Raw genomic sequence first — 26,163 nt, forward strand, 5'->3', positions numbered from 1 at the left:
GCCTCCTCCCAGCAAAAATTTGCTACTGCCCGCCGGCTCCCTGATAAGATTTTTGCGGGGGGGGGGGGAACTCCTTGCCTCCGTCTCTTTTTCTCGCTCCTCGCTTCTTGGGGCAAGGTCCCTTCCAACTCTGTTATTAGGTCGTTGCAAATTTGATGCAGGAGAAGTTTCTGACAAGTGGAATGACGAGAAGCGAGGAGGCAGAAAAAGAAACGGGAGGCTAAGGAGCTTTCCCCCCCCCCGCCTCCTCCCAGCAAAAATTTGCTAATTTGCTACTGCCCGCCGGCTCCCTGATAAGATTTTTGCGGGGGGGGGGGAGAAGCTCCTTGCCTCCGTCTCTTTTTCTCCCTCCTCGCTTCTTGGGGCTCCACCAATGGGGGAGCAAGGCCCGCCCAGCGCCAGGCTTTGGGCTAACACAGAGGTCTGCAAAGGTGGCTGTTTTAAGACTGGTGGACTTCAACTCTCAGAATTCTGGGAGTTGAAGTCCACCAGTCTTAAGAGCCAATTTTGCAGATCTCTGCCTGGGCTAATATGATTGATGCCCTTGGTGGACTTCAACTCTCAGAATTCTGGGAGTTGAAGTCCACCAGTCTTAAGAGCCAATTTTGCCCAGGTTGCGCACTGAATAAAGTATTTTATAATTTTTCATATTTCTGTTTACTTACTATTTCATAATAAAGTAATTATAAAATACTTTATTTGTGTTTATTTGATTCCTATTCAAGAGAATTACTTTATATATAGTCAATATAGGCACAGAGTTAATTTTTTAAAAATTTTCTAATGGTGGTGTGCCTCATGATTTTTTTCATGAAACAAGTGTGCCTTTGCCCAAAAAAGGTTGAAAAACACTGATCTAGGGAGCCACATTTGGTGAGCCCTAGGCAATGAGCCTTTCTGCTGTGGCTCTTGCATTATGGAATCTACTCCGCCCCACCACGCTCATGAGGTCAGCGCCATCACTCTGGAGCTGTTGCAGATCCTTCAAGACCTAGTTATGCCAGCAGGCGTGAAGACACCAGGGGACATGTGAACTTGTGAAACGGTAAAAGAAAACTAGTTTTAGATTATGTGCACAAAGTAATTTTATTTTCCTTTCTTATTTTCAAAATGAACTGGAATAAATGAGACTCAGGAAATAGAAATTAAGAAGCTTTTGTTTACAATGTTCCTTGCTAACAGATGACATGTTTAATATAGCTCAGCCACACAAAACAAGACTGCATAAAACTCCCAGCGTCATCACAATCTTGCGGACCAAGAATCAATACAAATGGAAAAGTAGACTTACTGCTAGTACTTCCGGCACGAAGACCCTCCATTTTCAAAAGTGGTAAGGCTTTTAATTTTCACTTAGATCCAGGAGTTGGAATTCACCACAATTCTTAATTACTGTAAAAGGCTCCTGCCTTCTGGTAGCAAAATGTACTTCAAAAATACTGCTCATTGTGACTCTTGTGTGCTTATTTCCGACATAATGGAGAAGTCATTTTAAACTATGAGGAAAAGATTTGCATGGTCAAAATCCATCCAAACCCAAAGCTTTTATCTCACGTTTGGTAAATCTCACATGCTGCATGTAACAAAACCTTTGTTGCAAATACAGAAGAAATTAAGAAGTGCAAATACTTTGTGCTTCCTCCTTTATTGTGCATCTTTGCAATGGCCAGGCCTAACTTAACTGGATGTTTTGCAGTTTGTCTCATATTCAACTCCAGGCCAATAGAATTATTTTTATTATTGATAGCTTTAATTTCATTATTTATTTATTTAGAAAGACAAGAGCCAAAGCTTCCCAGATTTTTTAACCTAACACTGCAGGAGATAGTTATTGGAATAAAATGAAAGCCCAATTTTGCTGTTTAGTTTAAAGCCAGCTATAAATGCCTCATAAGTGTTGTCTTCCATTTGAAAAATATCATAGCTTTAGAACCAATGTATCAGACATACAGGGAAAAAATCTACTAGAATCATTTTAAAGCAATGCACATTTAAGTCTGAGCAAAGGAAACACCATCTAAGCCAGCACTGGACAACTATGGCCCCTTTATGAGCAGTGGACTTCAAATCCCAGAATTCCTGAGCCTAGCATACTGGCTCAGGAATTCTGGGAGTTAAAGTCCACAAGTCATATAGGGGCTATAGCTGCCCACCCCTGATTTAAATTAAAGTGCAAAGCTTCCTGTGGCCAACAGCAATAATGCATAAAGAACTAAAGCAGGCCTTTTTAAACCATGGGCAACACAGGGATTGGCTTTGCAATTAATTCAAAATAATAATAATTCATACATCAATTTCCCTTTTTAACTTCTATGCATATTTCATGATGTACACCGCAACATGAATCTACTAGGGATGAAAACAGCTAGAGAGGACAATATTGCTGGACAATCTGTCAGTTTCTTTAGCTCTATGCAATATGAATGGAACAAGAACTACCTGAATCTGGATATTTTTAAAAATACATTAGCTGTGTTCATTCTTCCCACATACATACAACAGAAAGAAGTTTGAAAATGGCTCTTGAAAAGCGCAATTAGCAGCATCGCTAGTTCTGGAGAGTCTCTGAAATTCTAAAGGATGTTACATTAAAGCCAACCCGTCTTCAGCGCTATGATGGATCATGTAAGCTGTTGCTCAAAAGGCAGTCTTTCTGGTTGCAAAAGGAGATCTAAGCAGCTTGGTTACTTTAAAGGGGGGGGGGTCTCCTAACATGCCAACCTTAAGACTTGTGATGTTCTGCTCCTATGCTGGCTGGGGAATTCTGGGAGTTGAAGTCCCCAAGTCTTAATGTTGCCAAGTTTGAAGACCTCTGCTTTAAGACATAAATAGCCCTCCATCCACTTTTCCTCTCCTGTTCCCCAAGATTCCAATTTCCTTTGCGTCAGCAATTCTTAGCGCCTTTTTCCATTTCAGCGGGAATCGCTGCTCCGTTATTGCCCCGCAAAGAGGAGGAGTCTTCTTCCTGAGAGCTGCTGTCTTGTGGAAGGTTGTTGCTTTCTTCCAGGTCATGAGGTTGCCTATTAGAAGCACGCTGCTGTTCTTCCTTAAGCTCAATATACGAGCGCGAGAAAGTGTGGAAAATGGAAGTGACTGGAAAAGCCATCAGGAGAATGCCACTCAAGATACTGCTTAGGGCCACTACCTGCCCTGGAATGCTGCGAGGCACCATGTCACCATAGCCGACAGTTGTCATGGATATCACAGCCCACCAATAACTGCTGGGAACACTGGTGAATTCATGCTTGGCACCCATTTCATTTTCTGCCAAGTAGACGAGAGGTGAAAAGAGCGCCATAGCGACGCAAAGAAAAAGGAGGAGCAGTCCAAATTCCCGGGTGCAGCGGCGCACGGTGAGTCCCAGGGTCTGCAGCCCCAGAGAGTGCCTTGCCAGGCGCATGACATAGAGGATGCGAAGGGCTCGCAGGGTGCGCAGCACCAGCCCCACTCTCTCCAGGTACTTGTTTCCAACACCTACACCCCCAGGCTTGGTGCTGGTTTTGGGAGAAGCCATATCTACAATCAAAGAGATGTAGAAAGGCAAGATGGCCAAAATGTCTATAATGTTGAGCGGCGTCTTCAGAAAGGCACACTTGCTCTCCGCCTGGATAGAGCGCAAGAGGAACTCGAAAGAAAACCAAGCCACACAGACCGTTTCCAGCACAAAGATGTCATGGCACTTTTGGGAACATTCCCCCTGCAAAGAAGGCGGAAAATTAAGAGTTATTCAACAAGCCAGCCAAAAAAAAAAAGTACATGAAAAAGCCAAACATGCTCTTGTATTCTGTGCTTCTATGTTCTGTTACAGATTTAAAGCTGCAATATAAAGCTAAACTAAATGCATTTCTATGCATTGGCATCTCTGAGACCAACAGCTTTATTATGGGATAGACCTGCCCAGACAATAGCCTCCTTATCACATGAACTGTTCAAATTACTCATTTTCCAAATGAATTTGAAAAGTTTTTGGTGAACTTTTTTAAAAATAATGATTATTTTGACTTCATTTTTATAAATGCCTAGCTCATTCAGAGCAGTTTTTTTTAACGTTGACAACTTTGAGATATGGGGACTTAAACTCCCTCCAGCCAGCATGAATAATGGGTTTAAACTAGCTCTTTTCTCCAAAGGCCAGATCCTAAATTCACACTATATCTGGGACTTGATTCTGGCATCATCACCACCACCACCACCACAACAACAACAACAGGTACCATGTCCAAGAAATTTATAAAATACATCAAGAAATTGCAGCTTCCTGCAAGAACACCAGCAGAACTGCAAAAACCTGTGCTACTCAGAATATCGTATATTTTAAGAAGATACTTGGTTGACACCTAGGATGCTGGCAGCAACCCATATCAACCATTAATGCCAGTCAATGGTATTGGTGATACATTTTTAAATGTTTAGTTGACTGTGTTTCATGTTTAATGAATAAAAGTGGTGATAATAATACTAATGTAGTAGCTACTCTACACTAATCAATTATGCTGGAAAAGCTTCTAAAAAGCTTGTTCTATAAAACAATTGCCCTTAAATTAAAACGAATAACTGCCATTTAAAAAAATCCAAAATGTAAGAGAACTGTTTGAATAAAGTTATTTAAAGGTTGCAATTGAGCCCAAAACTTAAGCAACAATGAATAATGATTTTTATTTGGTTGTTTCATCCCCACTTCCAAATATAGCTACAGTTCACCCTTACCGTTTTCTTTATGTTGACTGTTAATCACTCCCAGCAAGAAGAGAGAACAAATAAAGGCTACTGGAATAAACATGAATTATTTTTCCTTAAAAATTCTATGTACTTGATGAGAAGAGCACAGGGTTTAAAGGTGGAACAAGGTTTGCCTTCCACATTTCCATTTCTATTTTTATTTTTGCTAAAAGAACCACACAAATTGTACCACTGGAAACCAGCCTTTTTGCTGCTGAATTTTGACAACGTGATTTCTGGGCGCAAGGCATAGGTGGGTTCCTACCGGTTCGGCCAAGTAGGTAGTAGCTCAGCTGGGCCCACACCTGAACCGGTTTGATATTGTTTTTTGCTTCTGAGCATACACGCATAGCGCATATCAAGCGTACGTAGCTCGCATCACACATGTGCCCGAAGCACGTCCCTGAGTGAACCGGCAGTAACAGAAGCCGGAACCCACCTCTTAGGGCATAGGTATCATATGGGATAGCAAAGGTGCTTTTGCCAAAAGGCAACTGGACTTTCTTTTCCTTTTTGAGAACAGTTCACTCCTCATTCAAGACGTTTGGAAAAACACCTTTTGAGACAACCATGACCTGGATAAGGAGTCTCCTAACCTGGCAACTTTTAAGACTCGTGGTATTCCAGACTTAAGTGTGGAGACCCCCTCCCCAACCTGCATGATTGAGAATCTCAATCAACAGACATATGGTAGTGGAACTCACACTACTAAATTGAATTATATACAGTTGATGTCTGTTTCCCAGTAACGCATCTTCATTTTCTCTGAAGATAAAAGAGTGTTGCCTTGATGAATTTCTAAAATCCATCATTATTTGGAGGGAGGGGAAGGAAGAAAGGATTTAGACATTCCCTACAAGTCTGCTCAAGGAACGGCTGAATGGCTGTAATGGTATATGGGAAGGACCTTGGAAGACAGGAGGAAGAGCCACAACTTATACAATGGTTTGATAAAATTTGAGACTGAAGGAGGACAGAGGGCAAAAGTATCTCAGAAGGGATCTAGTTTTGGGGAGTGTAAAAGTGAAGGGTGTGTGTGCAGGGGTGGGATTCAGCCGGTTCGGAATGGTTCAGGCAAACCGGATGTTAATTTTAATCTGGTTCGTGGAACTGGTTATAAGGGCTGGCTAACTCCGCCCACCTCGCTCCTCCCAGGAGGCTCCACATGACCCATTTTGGATACCAGGTAAGTGCAGGGTTTGAGCGGAGGCTCTGGGAGGGCGAAAAATGGGCATACCGGAAGTTTGGGGGAGGCCGTTTTCACCCTCCCGGAGGCTCAACAAAAGCCTCCAGAGCCTGGGGAGGGCAAAAACGCCCCCCCGCCGCGGTGCAGGAAGCCAACTAGACTACACCCACCCAGCAACCGGGAAGATAACCGGTTGCTAAGAATTTTCAATCCCCCCTCGGGGAGGGTGCCTTTCAGAGTTGCAAGATTCTGTTAATGCAACCTTACAATAAAGATAGAGATAGTATCTGCTTGTCTGGAATACCTTGAAGGTCATAATGGTATTCTATTCTCTTCACTACCAGTTTGGTAGCAGGAGCACGCACATGCCCAGAAGGTCCGTGATGACATCCGGGTGGGTGAGCGGGGCCTTGCACTGCCACCACTACCGGTTCACCCGAACCGGTGCATACCGGCAGCATAATACCATACTGGAATATTATTAAGAGTTGTTACGGAAAGGAATTATTTTAAATGATTTAAATGATTTGCAAAGATAATTTGGCAGAGAACTAAGTGGCCCATTCATACATATTATATATAAAATAGGGTGATCATGAAGAACTAGTTCTAGGTGTGGAGTGACTATTTTAAACAAAGAAGCCTCAAGTAAAAAACATGGGAAAAGCACACGTAATTCAGGGAGAAAACACGCAGCTGAAATACCTCTTTTTAAAATTCACCCACTTTCAATTTCTTTTGGAAGGAGAACCGAGAATTATTTCCTCATTTCATTGTTCATATATTTTATAAGTTTATAGCTGGCACAACTAAATTTTGGATTGGAACAAAGATCCATTTAGCCTTGCATTTGGTTTTCAAATAGGATTAGCTATACAAGCAAGACGCTAGTAATCTTCCTTCCCTTCTTCCCTTTTCCCCTTTCGCATTTAGTTCTTAAGGGTTATAGCCACCAATGGACTCATTCTTCATAAATTGCTTCAAATGACAAAACTAACAACAACTGTCTGACTAATAATTATGATTCCAGTGGTAGTGAATTACGTTAATTATACATTGTGCAAAGTACTTTATCTCCATCTAGTACATTTTATTGCTTGCTCCTAAAATTTTAGAAAAGGATTAAAATATTCAGTGCCAGGCATAATTATATAATTTCTATAGTAAAATATCTTTCTAGCCATCATTCTTTTCTCCTATAAAGGCTTTTATTCTGGAACTAAAAACCAATAACTAACAAAATTATCAAAATATAATAAACGGGGAATCCTGGGAGTTAGACCCAGAGTAAGAAATTCAAAATCTCTTACCAGGATTTGCAGGATAGTGCTGTATTGTTTTCCTGAAGCAAACCTAACTTATTTTTGGAGTGAGGGCACTTTAATGAAATAGAAGGCAAAAGAGTGAATTTCCCCCCTCTCTTTTGGCTTCTTGCTACTGCAAAGATTTTGGTATAAACATGCTCTAGCAAAATCTTTTTTCCTGACATGTCTCCATTAAGTTAGATTCACAGTACACCAGGCCATGAGTGAAACAAGTTATAGTTTCCTTAGCTGCATCCATATTATTATTGAATATCAACAATTCAAGGAACCAACACTAAAGAAGGATGCTATAAGTGTAGAACAGGAGTGTCAAACTCGTGACGACATGTTGTCACGTAACATATCACAAGTTTTCCCCCCTTCGCGAAACTGGGGGTAGGCGTGGCCAGCGCATGACACATCTGGGCAGCAGGCTGCGAGTTTGACACCCCTGGCTTAAAACTTGCTAAAATAGCAATGAAAGTACTAGAAAAGACATTCAGATATTGCAATGGGTCTGTATCTACAAAGATCAGGCTCATGCAGGGAATGATTTTCCCGATGCTTTTGAACTTTGATGTTGGAAAAGACTCTTGCAAGTGGTTTGGGCAGCTGGTTGTGATTGTTTTTAGCTTTGTTTAAAGAAACTTTATTCAGTCTTGGTTATGACAGAATGCAGTGTAAGTAATAATGGTGTAGGAAGAAGGTTAAAGGTACACGTTCCCCCGCACATGCGTGCTAGTCATTTCCGGCCCCTATGGGGCAGTGTTCATCTCCATTTCTAAGCCGAAGAGCCAGAGCTGTCCAAAGACGTTTCCTTGGTCATGTGGCCGGCATGACTAAATGCCAAAGGCGCATGGAGCGCTGTTACTTTCCCACCAAGGTGGTCCCTATTTTTCTACTTGCATTTTTTACATGCTTTCGAACTGCTAGGTTGGCAGAAGCTGGGACAAGTAACAGGAGCTCACTCCGTTATGCGGCGCTAGGGATTCAAACCGCTGAACTGCCAAACTTTCTGATCGACAAGCTCAGCATCTTAGCCACTGAACCACCCCATCCCAGGAAGAAGGTTAACAGTTGACAAAACCCTGTAGGCTTCTTCCCTTCCTGATAGAACACTGTGATTCAAGCACCTTAAAAGCAGGTCATCTAGGCCTGTTCCCAAGCACCACACCTGGCACAGGAGAGTCATTCCTGCACACATTATCCTGAGTCTGGATTACTGCAATGTGCTTGACATGAGGCTGTTCTTGAAGACCACCCAACAGATTCAATTAGTTCACAATGCAACAGCCAGCTCACTGTTGGCAGTTGCTGTTATTAATATATCATTATACCCTGCACTGGCTTCCAATTAACTTCTGAGTGCAATTTAAGATGCTGGTGATTATCTCTAAAGTTGAAACCCTCAGTACTTTCTTCAATCAGAATCAAGCTCACCAGCTCATTTATTTTGAGAGAGAGAAACTGTGGGTAGTCTTTCAATTCCACAAGCTTTGGAGGCTTGTAGGTACTGTTTTCCTTATACTATTCATTAAGCCATGCTTCAACTGAGGTACCCTCCCAGTTTTACTCTTCCAGGAACAATTGAAAATAGAACATCAACATGACTGATGATGATGATGATGATGATGATGATGAAGAATATCATCTGGTGGATGAGTTGGGGATCCAGTTATCCAGAAGATTATCTTTTGTCCCTCCCCCACTTCATAGTCAAAAATTTAAAATCACTACACAGATTATCTAAGTAACAGTTCTTTAGTCAGGTAACTATCCTGAACACAGAGCACAAGCCTATCTGATCTCTTTCTGGGATCCACTCCTTTTAACCCCTCTACCTGAACTCCAGATTGTCTGTGTGCATCTGTTCCCCCAAGTGACTGAAGATGTATTTACGCAAGGAAGTAGTTATGCTGCTACCACTTGTGGGAAAATGCCTACCCCCCACCTCCATCTTGATTTAGTATCTGAATAGTGCAGAACATAAATTAGGCTTTTCTAAAAATGGCTCCAGACTCTCCTTTTAAAAGGGGATTATGTCCATGTGGCTTTTGAAAGTGTGATAGTAGAACACACACAAACTCACTGAGGACTAGGGGTAACATGACAACAGTGTTCCAATATCTCAGGGGCTGCCAAAAAGGAGGAGGAGAGCAACCTATTCTCCAAAGGATCTGAAGGCAGAACAAAGAGCAATGGATGGAAACTAATCAAGGAGAGAATAAACCTAGAACTAAGGAAAAAATTCCTGACAGTGAGAACAATTAATCAGGGGAACAACTTGCCTCCAGAAGTTGTAAATGTTCCAACACTGGAGGTTTTAGAGAAGAGATTGGACAAGCATTTGTCTGAAATGGTATTGGGTTCTCTGCCTGGGCAGGATGTTAGACTAGAAGACCTCCAAGGTCCCTTTCAACTCTGTTATTATTCAATAGTAATATTCAATAACAGGTATTGTAACCTAACATAACTAGTAATTTTATAGTGTGGTGTGGTATGGTTTAATAACTTTTATGAAGGACTTTTATTTTTCAAAAATACAATTAAGAGGGTACTTGGGAAATAAGGGGAACTGAGTTCTTGCTTCCTAGATTTATCTGCATCTAACAACTATTCAACAAGCAAACAAACATACGAAAACATAGAGAAACAAAGGCATTAACACACAGCTGAGCAAAGTAGCACTGCAAAGAAATAAAACATCCCTGATGTTTCTGCCTGTACCTTCCCTGGCAGCTTTATCCCACTGGTTCCAGTTCTTCCACGGTTTTTGGGCAGACGGCCCGAGTCACAAGGCCAGCCAAGACATATGCTCTCATTCCTGGTTATTCTGAGGATTGCAGCCAGAAAGGCAACTTCTAACTCTATCTCTGGAAGTGGTTTTCTAAAACTAGGTGGTATCTAGAGTCGCTAGCCAGCCAGCACCATATACCATTCCTTGTCAACAAATGCTAAAATATGAGACCCTGGTAATGCGATGATTTTAAAATCAATTTTATATTCCATTCTGAAGACACTGTAATCAATTCTTCAACTTCTATTTCCCCCCCCCCCCCATTACATTTACTGATAGGCGCTTTTCTGAAGCAATTCTGAGGTGGGATTCCATATTACCGTGAACATGCAAAGAATATATCTGACCCAATAAAATAAAGTGAAAAATGGCTTGTGATGGTATGGTCGTACTACTAAATGCTTGAGGAACAGCCAACATTTCTCTTCTGAGGGGCTGAAGGACAAATGTAAATAAGCTGAAGAAAGAACGTATTAATGTGAGGGGAAAACCATTATTAATACAATTTTAAAAACCCAGTTCCAAAATGTACTCTTGTAAGCCACTTCTGCACAATCTTAACCACAGCAATAGATTGTAATCCCCTTTCTTAGAAGTGTCCAGGACGTTTCATGCTACTCATTTGCTACTCATTTGCTTTGGGTTTGCTCTCCAGAAGCAGGAGGAATGGGGGGTTTCCTGATGGATGTCTGGTCATGTTTCCTGCCATTGAACAAGGAGTTTGACATTTCTCTTGGATACCGTCTGTTTCAAATGAGTCATCTGGCTCATGAAAAACCCGCTCCAAGAAACTAACTAAGCAGCAACCAATCATTTTGATTGAAAATATGCAATTAATCCTAGGACTGTATCTCTGTGCCAAGACATTTCCCATCCCATACACGCTGTTTTAGTCCAAGTCCTACATTTAAAGGACAGAAATTTGTAACAGCTCTCTCAAAAATCCTTAGGAAATAGCCACCTGCCTAAAATATTAGGTAAATGTCTGTTTGAATAGTTTTAGTTTACATTAGTTCTTGATTCCTGAGGTCTCTTAAGAGCTTTCTCGCATGATTTGACAGAGTTTATGACTTTGAGAATGAGACCTTACAGTACAAGATTAAGTCACGATTAAAAGCACTCCTGTACTCTTCCCTTGTATATTGAATAGCAATATTTCAATCTTTAGGCCAATTATTTTATACAGGCTCATAAAATGATAAGTAGCATATTTAGCATAAATGATCAAATATGCTGATGCCTAGTTGAAGAAATGAAGGCAAATTTCCAATCTCAAATGGTTATCTAGCATCATTCTCATGGACTGACAGAAGTTCATGTATTTATAAAGCACTCATGAGCAAATAATACTCTAAAATAGATTGAAAATAGGCAGTTGGTGTTTTAGAAAATAAAAATTCTCAAGCTAGAACTTTTACCTTTTCTTGTTTAGCGCTACATTTTAAATTCATGCTGCTTCTTTTTGGTGCTACTGTCCGGCGCAGGAAACCTGGAGCCAGAGTTAGGTCGAAATGAGTACCAGGTTATTTCAGTTTACCTCTAAATAAGAATCTGAACTACTAACAGTCAAGACAAACAGCCAATAGTTAAGAATCAATGGAATTCAAGGAGGACTGGACATAGGTAGGTCTCTTGTGGATGCGAAGGGATCCAAATTGATGACGTGCTTGACCCCTTCTATGGGCTCAGCCTGGTCATTGCCTACACCTCTCCACCAATCAAATTTCTCCAAGCTGTAATCTCCTCTCCTCCAGGAAGGAAGAGAATCTCCAAGAAGAATTTAAAAAATTGAAGACAAACTAAGATGTTGCCCATAGATAATTCTTTACTTGCTCCTGTCAGGCCTGCAGCTGGTTCCTTTTGGGATTTTTGATCTGCCACACTAATATTCTATTCTACTATGCTGTTACTTTAGTGGGGAATTGGGAGGGGAATAGTAAGGAGTAGAATGTGATGTTGTCAAAATAAAATTCCTTTCTAAATCCAAGATCATCCTTTTGTCTCTACACCTCTGCACCTGACCGGAACTGGATGGGTGGAACTGCCAGCATGGCAGTGGAAGTTTGGACCATGGGCTTGTGGGTGTGGGGGCAGGTTCTTGAACTTTCAACTGGGTAAACGGGAAGCTTTCAGATTCAGGTTTTCCCAGATGTGCCAACATGACTCTCTTAATAAATTGGAACTTTGAGCAATACTTTGCCTTGGACTCTAATTTAATTTTGGATGTTATTTGGAACCCTGACAGCTCCTTGTGAAGGAACAAGCATAGAAGTACATATAAATGGCAAATATATTTACACATATCATTCAAGGATGAGAGGAACTAGCACCTTTAGCAAAGTAGGTTTGATAATGGGAGAAGAAGAATCTGGATGAGATGGGAGAAGAGAGCGCTGTCATTTGCTCTCAGTCTTAAAATGTGCAGTCTGCCTTACCCAATTTCTTGTTTTCAGTGTCATCACTGGATAATGTTGATTATGATGAAAGTAGAACAACTCTCTACAATTTGATGGGGCAAGCCGACTTCTAAATGTTTATTATCAAATTACTAGATACAACTATCAGCTTAAATTGTCCTAGACTGCACCAATATAGCAGTCAGGCTAGCAGCAAATATTGAAAATGTAATCCTCTGAGGATTAGTTTGCTTGTGATGGAAAGTGTTAAAATATAACCATCTGAGAGATGCAAAACTATGTTAATTCATTGTTCATTATCACTAGAAGTCACTCCAGTAGCATATTTAGCATTAGACAATGAAGTATTGTACATCATGTGTGAGATTAAGTTAGGCATACTATGGTAATGTATACATACTACTATGTTTTATTTTTATTTTTATTATTTTTTTATTAATGGAAAGCTTCACGAATTTGCGTGTCATCCTTGCGCAGGGGCCATGCTTTACTTACTTTACTTTACTTTTATTCATATTTATAGACCGCACCCTCTCCCAAAAGGGACTCGGGGCGGTGTACAGTCAATACATAAAAAATACATAGATAAGTCAATACTAAAATATTTAAATACATAGTTAGATACTTAGATGGAGGAGGTTAAAAGAACTGTACATAAAGTAAAGTATTTAAAATACAATCTTTAAAAAGACCCCTAAAAAATACCCCAAAGAGTTAAATTTAAAATGGTTCCCCAAAAATACCAATTAAAATATATCTGCCAGGAGGTAAAAGCTATGAGTGTGCCAGGCCAGCTAATCGAAACAGGTGAGTCTTCTCTGTATCGTTCCAATTTTAGTATATGTGCTGCCGAAGCGAATACTACTAAGTTAATGTACTATGGGAGACCATTTTGGTGAATGAATGGAAGAACTAAGGAAAACGTAGAGTAAATCAAGTCCAGACTGAAAAGCTGAAAGCAGATGAAAACAAGTACTGTAGTAGTGAGTTGCAATACTGGCAGATAAGGCCAACAGACATAAAAAATGGGTTCTGGAAAAATATGGATCAATTTAGGATATGCAAAGGAATCCAATCATAGACAAAAAGAACTGAATCATCTCCTGAGTACAGATTAATGAATTGGTAAATTATTATAAGATAAATGAGGGAATATAAAAAAAGAACTCAGAATATTGTGAGAGGACAGCAGTAAAATATGACAAGATGGCTGTCAAGCCGGCCTCCCTCAGCAACCAAGAAAGAAACCACTTAACTCCATTTTGCAGAATTAAGAGTACTTTTACTGGTTATGAAAAGATAGCAGCTAAGCAAAGCAAGATCTGAGGCAAAAGTGCGCGAAATCATACATATCAATATGTGACCAACCACCTCCCCCTGGTAACCCTCATCCCACTGTCCAATCTGCAAATCCCTTAGGTGTCATGTGAGTTCCATCTTCAAGGAGCATCATCAGGTTGGTATGCAAGACGGTTGGCCTTGACCAACACCAAGCACTAGTCTCCAGCATGCGCAGTAGACAGTGAGACCAAAACTCCCTTTTCACAATCTTTCCTGTACTTAAACTTCCCCTCCCAAATACCCCCCTCCCCGTTTCAATGGCAGCTGAAAGCAAATAGTGAAACAGAGGTTGACAATGGCAAACAATACATTGCTCCAGATAGTTTGAACGATCAGTGAAGATAGAAAGTGACATTGTCCAAAAGAGGGAACAGCAATCAAATGTCTTTCCAAGCACGAAATCATATAAAAGTGGCAAATAAAATAAACAACAAACATTTGGTAATTGATAACAAAGGACTATAACTAAAACCAAATAAACAACAGTAAAACTTTTCAACTCCCTTTTTTCTAAAGGTGAACTGTTTAATACAAAAATAAAGTGAATGAAAACAAACGAAAACAAAATTGCCATAATATTTTAAAAGCTACAAATTTGACAAGCTTTCACTGGCTGTTAACTTGTTATCTTGGCAATTCTGAGCGAGGATGCCAAAGTTAGATAACAGAAAAACTCACTTTTCAAATGTTTTTAAAATATATATTTTTTTAGTTTTCTTTCCTACACTACAGGTCATCTGCCTAAACCAGTAAGTATATTTAATTGAATATTAACTATGTAGAGCAGTCTTTGGAAGAGTCCAAAAAGCTAGCTGTAATTATTATAATAATCTATGCTTGGGAAGCAGGCAGGTGATTACAGGCTGCTTACAAGCATTTTAATAGTTCTTTTTATTTGACACCTAGTATCGTCTTAATATTGGCTTGCTCCCACTGATCTGCAAAGCCAAAATAGATTTGCTCCTCTTTCATAGTTATACTAGACTAGAAATAGACACTACAATTCAAGGCTCTTTATGACGGTTTGCTTTACTTTTCCATTGGCATATTAATAAGCGTCCTATCATTTCTTTGTTGAATTTTAACTATCTCCACCATTTGGTTGCTACCACTAATTATATTAGTGTGTTATTTTAGGGAGATTGCATTTTGACAATGGCTTATTATCAGCCATGTAAGACTAACAGTTTTATCCTGAAACTATATTTTTGTAGTTTTCTTGACAGCACTGGCTGTCTAAAAATTATTATACCACATTCTCTGATGCTTTGATTATAAGTGCATTTCTTTTTAGCTATCCTCAAGTCATATCTTGGACTGAAAGCATAATTCCTGTGCTCTGTTTTAATGATGTTGGGTTGTTTATTTTACTTCTAGTCCCATCGCCACCATCTCACATGGAATAAAAATAAAAATCGAAGTAATCATGGCAAGAAGCAGAAAAAGAATGACATCACAGGAGCATCAAAATCTTCTCCTACACAACCTGCATTAAATGGCATTTAACTTATTCAGAACATGCCCGTGTTATAAAACTGCTGTTGGAATAGGAAGGGGAATTTAGTGTCCCATTTTGCTGCTCTGAACTGAAGAGTCTGCCAGTGAAAAATAATAACAAAGCCTGCAGAGCTGAGGAAGTGCAGTCTCCCAAATAGCAGGAAAACATTTGTTAATCATCAGGTACAGGTTGTGTAATTTAATCACTCTGACAAAACCTTCTCCCGCAACATTTTTCAAACTAATCAATAAAGTGGTATCAAGTTACTATTTTTCAGCCTTGCCCGCAACAAATGGAAAAAAATCCATTTGCTAAATTACCTAAGAATAAAGTGTTAATACCACTTTATAATGCCTTGGTAAGGCCACACTTGGAATACTGCATCCAGTTTTGTTTGCCATGATGTAAAAAAGATGTCGAAATGCTAGAAAGAGTGCAGAGAAGAGCAACAAAGATGACTGGAGGCTAAAACATATAAAGAACGGTTGCTGGAACTGGTTATGTCTAGTTGAATGAAAAGAAGGACTAGGGGAGACATGATAGCAGTGTTCCAATATCTCAGGGACTGCCACAAAGAAGAGGGAGTCAAGCTATTGTCCAAAGCACCTGAGAGCAGGACAAGAAGCAATGGGTGGAAACTAATCAAGGAGAGAAGCAACTTAGAACTAAGGAGAAATTTCCTGCCTAAGCCAGGGATTGGACTATAAGACCTCCAAGGTCCCTTCCAACTCTCTTATTCTATTCTATTCTATTCTATTCTATTCTATTCTATTCTATTCTATTCTATTCTATTCTAAAGTGTTTCTTGAGGGTAGAGGTTCATTCTCTGAAGTTGTGGGTTGGTTTCCGAGCATTTTGTTGCCACACTAGGTAATGTCTTCAGTGGACTTTAGGGAATTCCCTAAATTTCACTGAAGATGTCTCCGAGCCTGGTAATGAAATGTTCGGAAACCAACCCACAAGCTTGGAGAACAAACCTCCACTCTCATCTTACACCTGAGCTATAGATATTCGCCACTATCGCAAGGTATTTCAACAATGGTGCAATGCAGGAAGTCCTGGATTTTTGTGCAATTCAGGAAGGCCCTCTAGCTCAGGGGTCTCCAACCTTGGCAACTTTAAGACTTGTGGACTTCAACTCCCAAAGCTGACTGAGGATCTCTGGGAGTTGAAGTTCACAAGTCTTAAAGTTGCCAACGTTGGAGTCCCCTACTCTAGCTCACAGACCCAGCCTTTTCAGGAAAGCTTTGTTGAGCTAATGAACTAATTGAATGCCTTTCGATCCATGTGTCTGAGATTAACATTAATTTTTTCACTTACTTTTTCCACATTTTTACAAAAAAACCTTGTGACCAAATCTATGAGTTTAATCAAAGCTCTACCTATCTATCTATCCATCCATCATCTATCATTATGTCACAAGAGTAAGCATCAAAACACTTCTTACAAAGATCTTAGCCACTGATTTATGAGAGTTTATATTAAGTCATATAATAATTTATAACTGTGCAATGTTTTTATAAAAATCTGCTCCCTTAGATTACTTGAGTCAAGCAAGTGTTGTTCCTTACTTTGGCTTGTTTGAAGACAACATATTTAATTAGTATTTTTCACTAAATTTTGGCTCCTCCCTTGCTCTGTGCTACATCCTGCTGAAACACCCTTTTTTCTTCTTGGAACAGTTCTCATCTTTCTCGGAACAGATTCTGCCCATCCGATGAAGAACTATTTTCCTTATTATTTTTTTAAAAATATTATTTATTATTTTATCATAAAAATAAAACACAAAACAGCAAAACAAACAAACAAAATGAAACAAAAGCATACATTCAACCCTAATATCAACAAAAAAGAAAAAGGATGCAAAAAGGAGAAGTAATCAATTACATGTAATATTGCTCAATATTAAATGTTAATATTGTATAGTAAATGTATATTAAATGCACATGGGTGTGTGCGTGTGTGTAAAAAAGCAGTCAACAGGTTGAAGTAAACATTACACTAATCTTCAAATCCCCCGGTTAACCATCTGTTCTAATATTTAGCGCGTAGAAAAACCACAGTTTCAGTCTCTTATCTAGCTGCCTAGTCCATTCTCTCTAATCAAAGCAGTGATGAAGATCTATTTTCATGTGACAGACACCTTTCTCTATTGCGATCTTGTTGGAAAATTGGTACCTACAGGTAGTCCTCGATATTCAACAGTTCGTTTAGTGACCATTCAGTTATAATAACACTGGAAAAATGACTTATGACCATTTTTCACACTTATGACCACTTCAGTATCCCCAAGGTAATGTGATTTACAATTGGATGCTTGACTACTGGTTCATCTTTATGACGGTTCCAGTGGCCCGGGGTCATGTGATCACCTTTTGCAACCTTCTGACCGGCAAAGTCAATGGGGAAATCTGATTCACTTAGCAAACATATTACTAATTTAACAATGGTAGTGATTCGCTTAGCTGTTGCCAGAAAAGTCGTAAAATGGGGTAAAACTCACTTAACAAATTTCTCACTTAGCAATATAAAGTTTGGGTTCAATTGTCATAAATCAAGGATTACCTGTATTCTATTTTGTATTTCTGTTTATTTATTTATCTAGAAACAAAAATACATTGTTAAATGTTTTATAGCACAGGAGTCAAACTCGCCATGTCATGTTACTGTCACGTGACATTTTGCAACCTTCTCCCCGTTTGCAGAGCTGGGCTGGGCATGGCCTGCGCGTGATGCATCCAGACCGCAGACTGCCAGTTTGACACCCTTGTTTTACAGTTATTAAAACTGAATTTTCAGAGTGTGACAGATCTTTCACTTCTAATTACCAAGAATGGATGAAATTGGTTTGTTATGAACTATAAACAACATATGGTGATATAATATTAACAGTTTGAAATAAATGCTATATATAGAAAATGCCATTGACCTTAAAAAACCATTAGACAAGGTAGAGGTATACTGTTAAGGTTTCAAGAATTACAATAGGAAACTTGTACTTACAGTATTCTTAACTATTGAGATACAGATCTTAAAACGTTTTGAAAAAGAACCTAATGTTGCAGGATAACTACCAGTAATAAGAATGAATATTTCGGTATGCACAGCATTATAAAATCTAAAATATTTAAACAGAATTTAAAGTAAGAATTTTGTAGAAGTATTCAAACCTCTTTTAGAATTTGGTGAGGTTCACTAATATTTTAATGTTGATTTTGCTCTTCCCATTTATGTCCTCAAAACTCTTTACTGTAACTCTATCATCAGTAACACTAGTATTCATTGAGCTCAAGCAAAAGGAATTATATAAATTTAATAATTAAATAATTAATCACGAATTTTTCATAAAAAGAAAAGAAAATTGATTACAAAGTTTTCTACCCAAGGGAGAAATCTGTATGGAACTATAAAGCAAATTGCAGATTTCTGTTTACATATGAACTGTGAGTTTCAAAACTAGCTCGGAGACAAGACAAGTTCTTGATAATAAAAAGGATTATGTCACACTAATTACTTTTTTATGCTGATCAGATGAAACTATAGACAGTCAAAATTAATCTTGCTCAGTTTGCAATTCTATTAGAGTTTCACAAATACTTCCTTTGAATTTGCTGTGGTTTAGGGCCCTCATCATCCCAGTTAATTTATCTCCCTTTACAGCAGAAGCCAAGAAATCCTCTTTCTGTCTATTGTAACTTCTTCGGTCAGAAAGAAAATCCAGCCTTGATTTAGCTAAAGTTTTTGATAGAAGAAAACAAAAAGAATTGGGACAATGTCCAAAATGCAATTATTGAGATATCTGTCCTAACTAATTCATAAAGTTAATATATAGGATCCAATCTGACTCGGTTATTGGGACCAGAGGTTTTGTCCTCTGAGTTTCAGACTCATGCTGGAGCCCATCTTCCGGGAACTTGGCACAGCCTGCTAGAGAGATGTTCCCTGCAGAGGGGCTCCAGCACAAGTCCAAAAGCTCAGAAGACAAAACCTGTGGTTATGGTGATCTACCTAGGTTGGATCCTGCAACATCATCCTGGGACATGTATATTCACCTTCCTTTGTGAGTTAATATATAAGACCGTATTAATTAAACACAGAAAAGCAATTATAATTATGCTAATCACAATCACGACATCTGCTTGGGATAAAATTTGTGTTACTGCCATATGCATATATGAATAAACGAATATTGACATAGACGTCTCTGGCAATGTTTTCAATTGGGGAACATCATTTTTATAGGGTGCACTTACCCGATCTTCTTCTTCTCTGAGGTCTGGCATGGTGCTAATGCAGAGGCTAACCGCAGTGATGACGACAAAAGAAACCGATATACAAGCAAAGATCTTTCCTGGGATCCCTGAATGAGGATTTTCCACCATGTCCCTGAGCTTTCTCATGCACAAATGCAAGCGGCTGCTGTCCTTGAAGGCACATTGGGGTGCTTCGTTAGCTGCTGCTGCTGCTGCTGCTTCTTCTTCTTCTTGTTCTTGTTCTTCAAACAATGCCGCCTCCGCTATCTCTTCTTCTTTTTGTCGTAGTCTTCTTCTACAGCACCACTCCAGATGTTCCTCTTCTATCCCCCAGTAAACCAGTTCATCTTGGAAAGAGAGCACACACATTTCCCTGAGGAGCCTTAGCTTCCCAGCGGTCAAAAAAGTCATGATGGTCCTGAAGGCACAAGGATTGCGGTCAAAAAAGAATTCATTGCAGTTGACATCATAATCATCACATATATCCATTATTTCGTCATAGTTGTTGCATGATTTTAACTTTCCAAGCCTGGTCAAGGGACAATTCTCTAATGTGGTCCATGGAATTTTGTATTTTATGCCACCTACATTGATTATCACATTCCTGGTACGATCCTCCCTACAGGCAAAACAATACAAGTCTTCCCCAGGACTGAGAAGTTTTGCTTTTTTGTAGAAGACGCCTTTCTTTGTCTGCACATCACAAAGTGTCTCCAAGTTGTTGTAAGAATATGCAGTAAATTCGGGCTCTGCATTCCCAGGCAGCAAGGCCATTTCCTGATACATTTGTTACATTCATGAAGGGGCCGAAGCAGTTGAAGAAATGAGAGTATTGACTAGTGAGGATAGAAAAGGTGAATACATTAGTGTCAGAAACTGCATTTTAATAAAGGCAAAACAAACCCCTTCTGATGCTCTGATCTATATTAGGATTGAATTTTTCCTCAAGAAACCTTGCTGGTTTCAGAAAACAACTAGGAAAACAGTTTTCACATTTTAGAATCCAACAAATATAATTAACTATATGTAAACGTATCTATACCTATAAATCTTCAATAAATTTTGACGTGAGAATCTTCAACATACGTCACACAAGTTAAACATTCAAAATAGGAAAAGCAACTTTAAAAAAGGGGGGGAGGCGCTCAAGATGTAGTGTGTTGTTAATTTGTCCCCGTAAACTTTGCTTTGTCTCCTTGCAACATCAACCACATGCCCTACAGCAGGGGTGTCCAAACTTGGGAACTTTAAGACTTGTGGACTTCAACTCCCAGAATTCCCCAGCCAGTCCACAAGTCTTAAAGTTCCCAAGTTTGGACACCCCTGCCCTACAGTTCTCTACACAGGTAACCTAAGGAAGAAGGAACTTGGATGGATCACATGTGAACACCTCCATGGGCCTGAATTCCCACATATTTTCTATATTATAAATTTCCATAAATACCTTCTGTATCTTTCATTCTATAATTGCCATGAAAGTGTGTGTGGGGGGGGGGTTGTAACCTTGCAACTCTTCACAAGAAACAGGTTGTCCACAGGTACCCAAATATATCAGGGTAAAATGTTTTTGTCTTTTATTGCAAATTACCAGACAAGGTATTTATTTTCAAAATGAAACAAATATTCATTAAGTCTGGGCAGACCGAATGTAGAATTTTATTTCTGAAATTTGATCACATTTTAAAGCATTTCTTTATTAAGAGGAAACTATATGACCATGACTTTCAGTCCTGCCTTAGGCACAAAGCCATCTGGGTGTCATTGGGCTGGTCACTTTCTCTCAGTCCTAGGAAGGAGGAAATGGCAAATCATTTCTAGAAAACATTGTCAAGAAAGCTGCACTGACTTGTCCAGGCAATTTCCAAAAATTGGACATGACTGAATAGAAAAAAAAAGAAATCTTAGGACAAAATAGGAAAGTACTGTTTTTTGTTATAACTTTTTAACCCATAAATTAACCCATTTAATTTTCAATTGTAATTATCTTTAGAATCTTAAAATAAAGCCTGGAATGTATCATGGTAAATTTGTAATATTAACTAGGATTTTTAAAGCTAAATAGCCAAACTATTGATAGCATATAAAAGATATTCATATCAATACGTCCTGTGGTATAATCAGCTCATTGCTTGGTTAAATTTCAGTAGCAGTTATTCTGAGTATTGGCCCAGTTTGAATTGTATGCCATTACAATATGGCTGGACTATACTATTTCAAAATATATAAAAATATTCTCCAAATTTATCTGCTAATGATATTATTTCCAGCAAAAGACAAGAACGTTTTTTTTCTCATGAATTCAATACCTCCAAAAATCAGTTTCTCAGTTATTTTCCCTTTATGGCAGTTAAATATAAAAATTATTTATATATTTTTAAATTCTTCTTATTGTCTTCAGCATATTTAAGCAAATAAGAATCTGAGTCTGATATCAAGATTTACATTTGTGATCATAATATTCTTATATAACTTTATGCACTTTGTTCCTTAAGGTCCTACGAATAAAATATACAAATGAAAAAATCCATGCAAAGTACTAATAATCTAATGTAGCTAATAATGTTGGCATCCTTTCATATAAGATAATTTTACCAAGAAATATTAACATCCTATCTATGATGTCTGTCGAATGTATACTATTAAACTGTGTTTTTCATTATTTACCAGAAAAATTTAATGTAATCAAAATACAGTATCAAGGTGCACAAATTTGAATTATCCAAGATACATGATTCCTTATTGTGGCAATATATTGGCTACGCTGGTGAGTTTTTTTCTAGATACCTACCAAGCTTCCTCTTCCACCTCATTTCATATTACTGTATTTTAATATTTTGTTTAGAAAAATGAATGCGAATCTGGCAAATTGTGAAGCAAAACATCAGCCACTATCATTGTCCTTTTCAGTAATGTTTCTAGATCCTATATAAATCCTGTGGGCAGTCCAATATTGTAAAACATATTTCAACACTTCTACTAGTTCACTACACATAGCATGCCTCCTTGTTTTTTAAAAAATCAGAAGCTAAAAAAGTTAGTAAAAATAATATAACTGCAATAAAGAACATATAGATTAACGAGATAAAATATTCAGAGCTAGATGTAGGAGCATCATTTTCATCCCCAGGCTTTGCAGTATTCTTTAAGTTTACTTTAGTTTTTACAGTCAAAAGGCCAGGAGATTTGTTCTTTTTCTTGTTCCATTTCAGCATGCTTAGAACAAAAGTTGAAAACTTTTTAAAAGGTTTTATTTTTAATGAAAAACGAAGACAGCATTCTACCAAATTCCTTTTTTTAGTGTACATACTATTTTCCATTCTCTGCTTGTCTAAATTGTGGTAATGCTAAGGATCACTTCTGTATGTAAATATCATATCAATTTAATGACTTCAGCTATCAGAAGGCCAAGCAATGGGTAATTGGTATTTTAACCATGCAGATATATAGATGAACATGTAAAATATTGAGGGTTTTGACAAAGAAGAAAATTTAGGAAGGGGAAATGTTCCAAAGGAGAATGGTGTATTTTTCTTATGTAGTGATATATAATATAGATCTTTATTAAGCACTAGCTGCAGTCATGCCTAGCTACTATTCTTGGACAGGAATCTGCTGTTACTTCATCCAACGGGCATGAGAAGAATGGTCAAGACAAATGATGCCCAGGGTGTCATCGTTCAAATGACACAACCTACATATTTCTATCGGATATCATGATATTACACAAACATTCCATTCAGATTTACATGTTATCATTTTGATGGCACTGTAATTTGTTGAACCACTGCTGGGAGCTCTATTGCTATTAACAACCTGATGATACCACCTCAGGAATTCCCCTTCCGTTATTTTTCCTCAAGAATAGTAAGGTATCTCGGCTTTCAAAACACTTAAATCAGGGGACTCAACTGAGGCTCCAGGCTGCCTATGTTAAGCTTGCAGTGTCCATACAACCAAATTGTAATTTTGACAGAAAGAGAAAATAATTAAAGATATGGAAATCATCATATTAGTAGTACTGAGCTGACTTCACCACATTTTAATTGAATCTAAATCAATGTTAGCTTGTCCTGACTCTATTCATTTTTCCTCCTGGTTATTTTTAGTATTTGGAGTTTGTTTTGATTTCTGTCACCCACAATCTAAAGGCTAAATGTATTTCTTAGCTCAAAAGCTGCACATCTTTGGTTGAAAGGTGACTTAGCTGTATAGCTGCTGAATTTGTCCAAGTTAAAATGGAAAATAAGAATAAATTAGATACATTTTTATAATAGTAATAACAATCAATATTATGAAGCCAAAAAGGAAAAAGCTAATTTGCATGTATTATTTTCCTTTCAATTGTAATTTTTCTCCTACTTCCCCAATATTCCCCCCCCCCCGCCACATACACACACTTTTCACTGTGACTTGCAATATGGATGCATCTAAATTGACTTCCACGTGTCAATCTACTTTCTGAATCTGAACAAATATATCTGTGTTAATGCCATTTTGTCTCCTTTGCCATGAGCTTAAAAAGCAGATACTGAAACAGAAAGCTAAAAATATGTACAGCACAATGGAAGCCGTTTTCTAATACCAGATGGCAATATAAGGCTATTAGGATCATTAAACAACTATAGCCTGAAAGGTAATTATGAAATTTAAAAACCTTATTATAAAGCAGAATATGGAAAACTATCTTTAGATCTGCAAGTGAATTCAAACAAAATATCTGGTTATCTACAACAATCAGTAATGGTAATTTCTATTATCACCCTGTCTTGCCTCTTATTAATTTACATTATAGTGGCAAAATACTAGAAGATCTAATTGAAGTACTGAACTTCCATTGGTGACCTAATATAAAAAATATTACCTAAAAAATTATATTCAACTCACAATGTCATTAAGCTCTGAACAACTTATAAATAAGAAGTAAAATCAAGAATGTCACGCCCCTGTGCATTCTTATTGGGTTTACTATATTTTTTCATACCATTGTTGTATAATATACCACTTCAGATCTACTTCATTTGATCATGACCAATCTACATTCTGAATTTAAATCAATAAATTATTATCCTAAATAAATTGTATACAATAAGCAAGCGTGATTTTCTTTTCTTTCTTCCTTATAGCTGAGTTGGACAGGTTAACCTCTAAAGGCATAGGTACAGGATTATACTGTAATCAAACAATGATATATATTTAATCTGCAGAGTTCTTTTACAACTGCAAAACTGAAAGAAGCACATTCTAGCCTTTAATACCAACCACAGGTCGAATGATTGTGAGATTTACTGCGTATGCTAGATTTTGTTTATTTACAACAATCTACTTAATCTTTCTTAAAATATTTTGATCAAAAGACTGGTTATCAAATCTTTAAATAAATAAAATATTTAAAAATACTTTTGAAAATTGAGTAATGCTTTAGGCTTCAGAAAAATCCAAAAAGTTGTGTTATGCACATTAAAAAAAAAACTTGGAAGATTACTTATATCGAAGGAGCTCCTAACATTCATATATGTGATAAATTAACAACTCCTAATAGAAGAGCACAATAAACCCATACAAGCAAAACAACAAGAATTGATCTCATATTAAAGAATTCAGAAGTCAAAGTTAAAGATAGAAACAGGTTTACAAATAGCAAAAAACAGAACTGCATAAAAATATTGGTGGTTTGGAATTTGGTAGAGAAGACTTAAATGGAAAATTTACTCAAATAGAGTTTTGGTTTTAGATCACCATTTTTCAAACTTGGCAACTTTAAGATGTGTAAACTTCAAGCTGGCAGGGGAATTGTGAGAGTCCACACATCTTAAAGGTTGCCGAGTTTGAAAAACATTAATCTAGATCAAGAGGAACACTGGAAATTCAATAAATGTACTGACTAAAAAACAAACAGCACAAAGAAGAATCATATTATGTACTTTAAGACAAAAAATGCAGTATTGGAACAAAGGAGCATAATACTTTAAAATTTGGAGACACAATAAATGAAGTTTTATTAGAAAGAGAAGAGATTTAAGATTTCTGACAACTATTTCTCAAGGAAAAAAAGATCAGATTAAGGTAGGCTACTCAGATTTCTTTGTGAACTTTTATGGATTGCAGGAAAGCATTTAATATTCAATAGAGAATATGAACAATTGAATCAGAGGTGGTATTCAGCAAGTTCTGACCAGTTTTGGAGAACCGGTAGCAGAAATTTTGAGTAGTTCTCAGAATCGGTAAATACCACCTCTGACTGGCCCCACCCCCAACTATTCTCTGCCTCCCAAGTCCCAGCTGATCGGGAGGGAATGGGGATTTTGCAGAAACCTTCCCCTGGAGTGGGAGGCAATGGAGATTTTGCAGTATCCTTCCCCTGCTATATCCACCAAACCACGCTCCCAGAACCGGTAGTAAAATATTTTTTTTGAAAACCATCACTGAATTGAATGTTTGAGTCATGAATAGTAACAGAATAAATACAAAAAATTACCCAGAATCAATTGATTAAAAACCAGACTAATCTATTTTCACTAATTTAGTATTAGGCAGTCTTCACTCAGCTCTTGGAATATCTTATAGGCTAAATATTTTTTTAGCAGTGAACCTCTTACTTATTAGTCCTTCCAACAATCTTCCCCTATCATTTAATCACATCCAACATTT

At 37.9% G+C, this 26,163-nt stretch overlaps 1 protein-coding gene across 2 annotated transcripts in view; it reads right to left on the bottom strand.

Moving 5' to 3' along the window:
- Positions 1–1,080: 1,080 nt before the first annotated feature.
- Positions 1,081–26,163, bottom strand: part of KCNG2 (potassium voltage-gated channel modifier subfamily G member 2) — a 59,304-nt gene continuing 34,221 nt past the window's right edge. For both annotated transcript variants that reach the window (XM_081950272.1, XM_081950273.1), the window contains exons 2-3: positions 19,516–20,351; positions 1,081–3,697 (exon numbers count right to left, since the gene is read on the bottom strand). In XM_081950272.1, coding sequence (XP_081806398.1) covers positions 2,885–3,697; positions 19,516–20,301 — 1,599 coding nt within the window. In that variant the 5' untranslated portion in view covers positions 20,302–20,351 and the 3' untranslated portion in view covers positions 1,081–2,884. The remainder of the gene's footprint in view (positions 3,698–19,515; positions 20,352–26,163) is intronic.

The sequence above is a fragment of the Natrix helvetica genome (genome assembly GCF_964273705.1).
Source record: "Natrix helvetica genome assembly, chromosome: 4".
Taxonomy (NCBI): Eukaryota; Metazoa; Chordata; class Lepidosauria; order Squamata; family Natricidae; genus Natrix; species Natrix helvetica.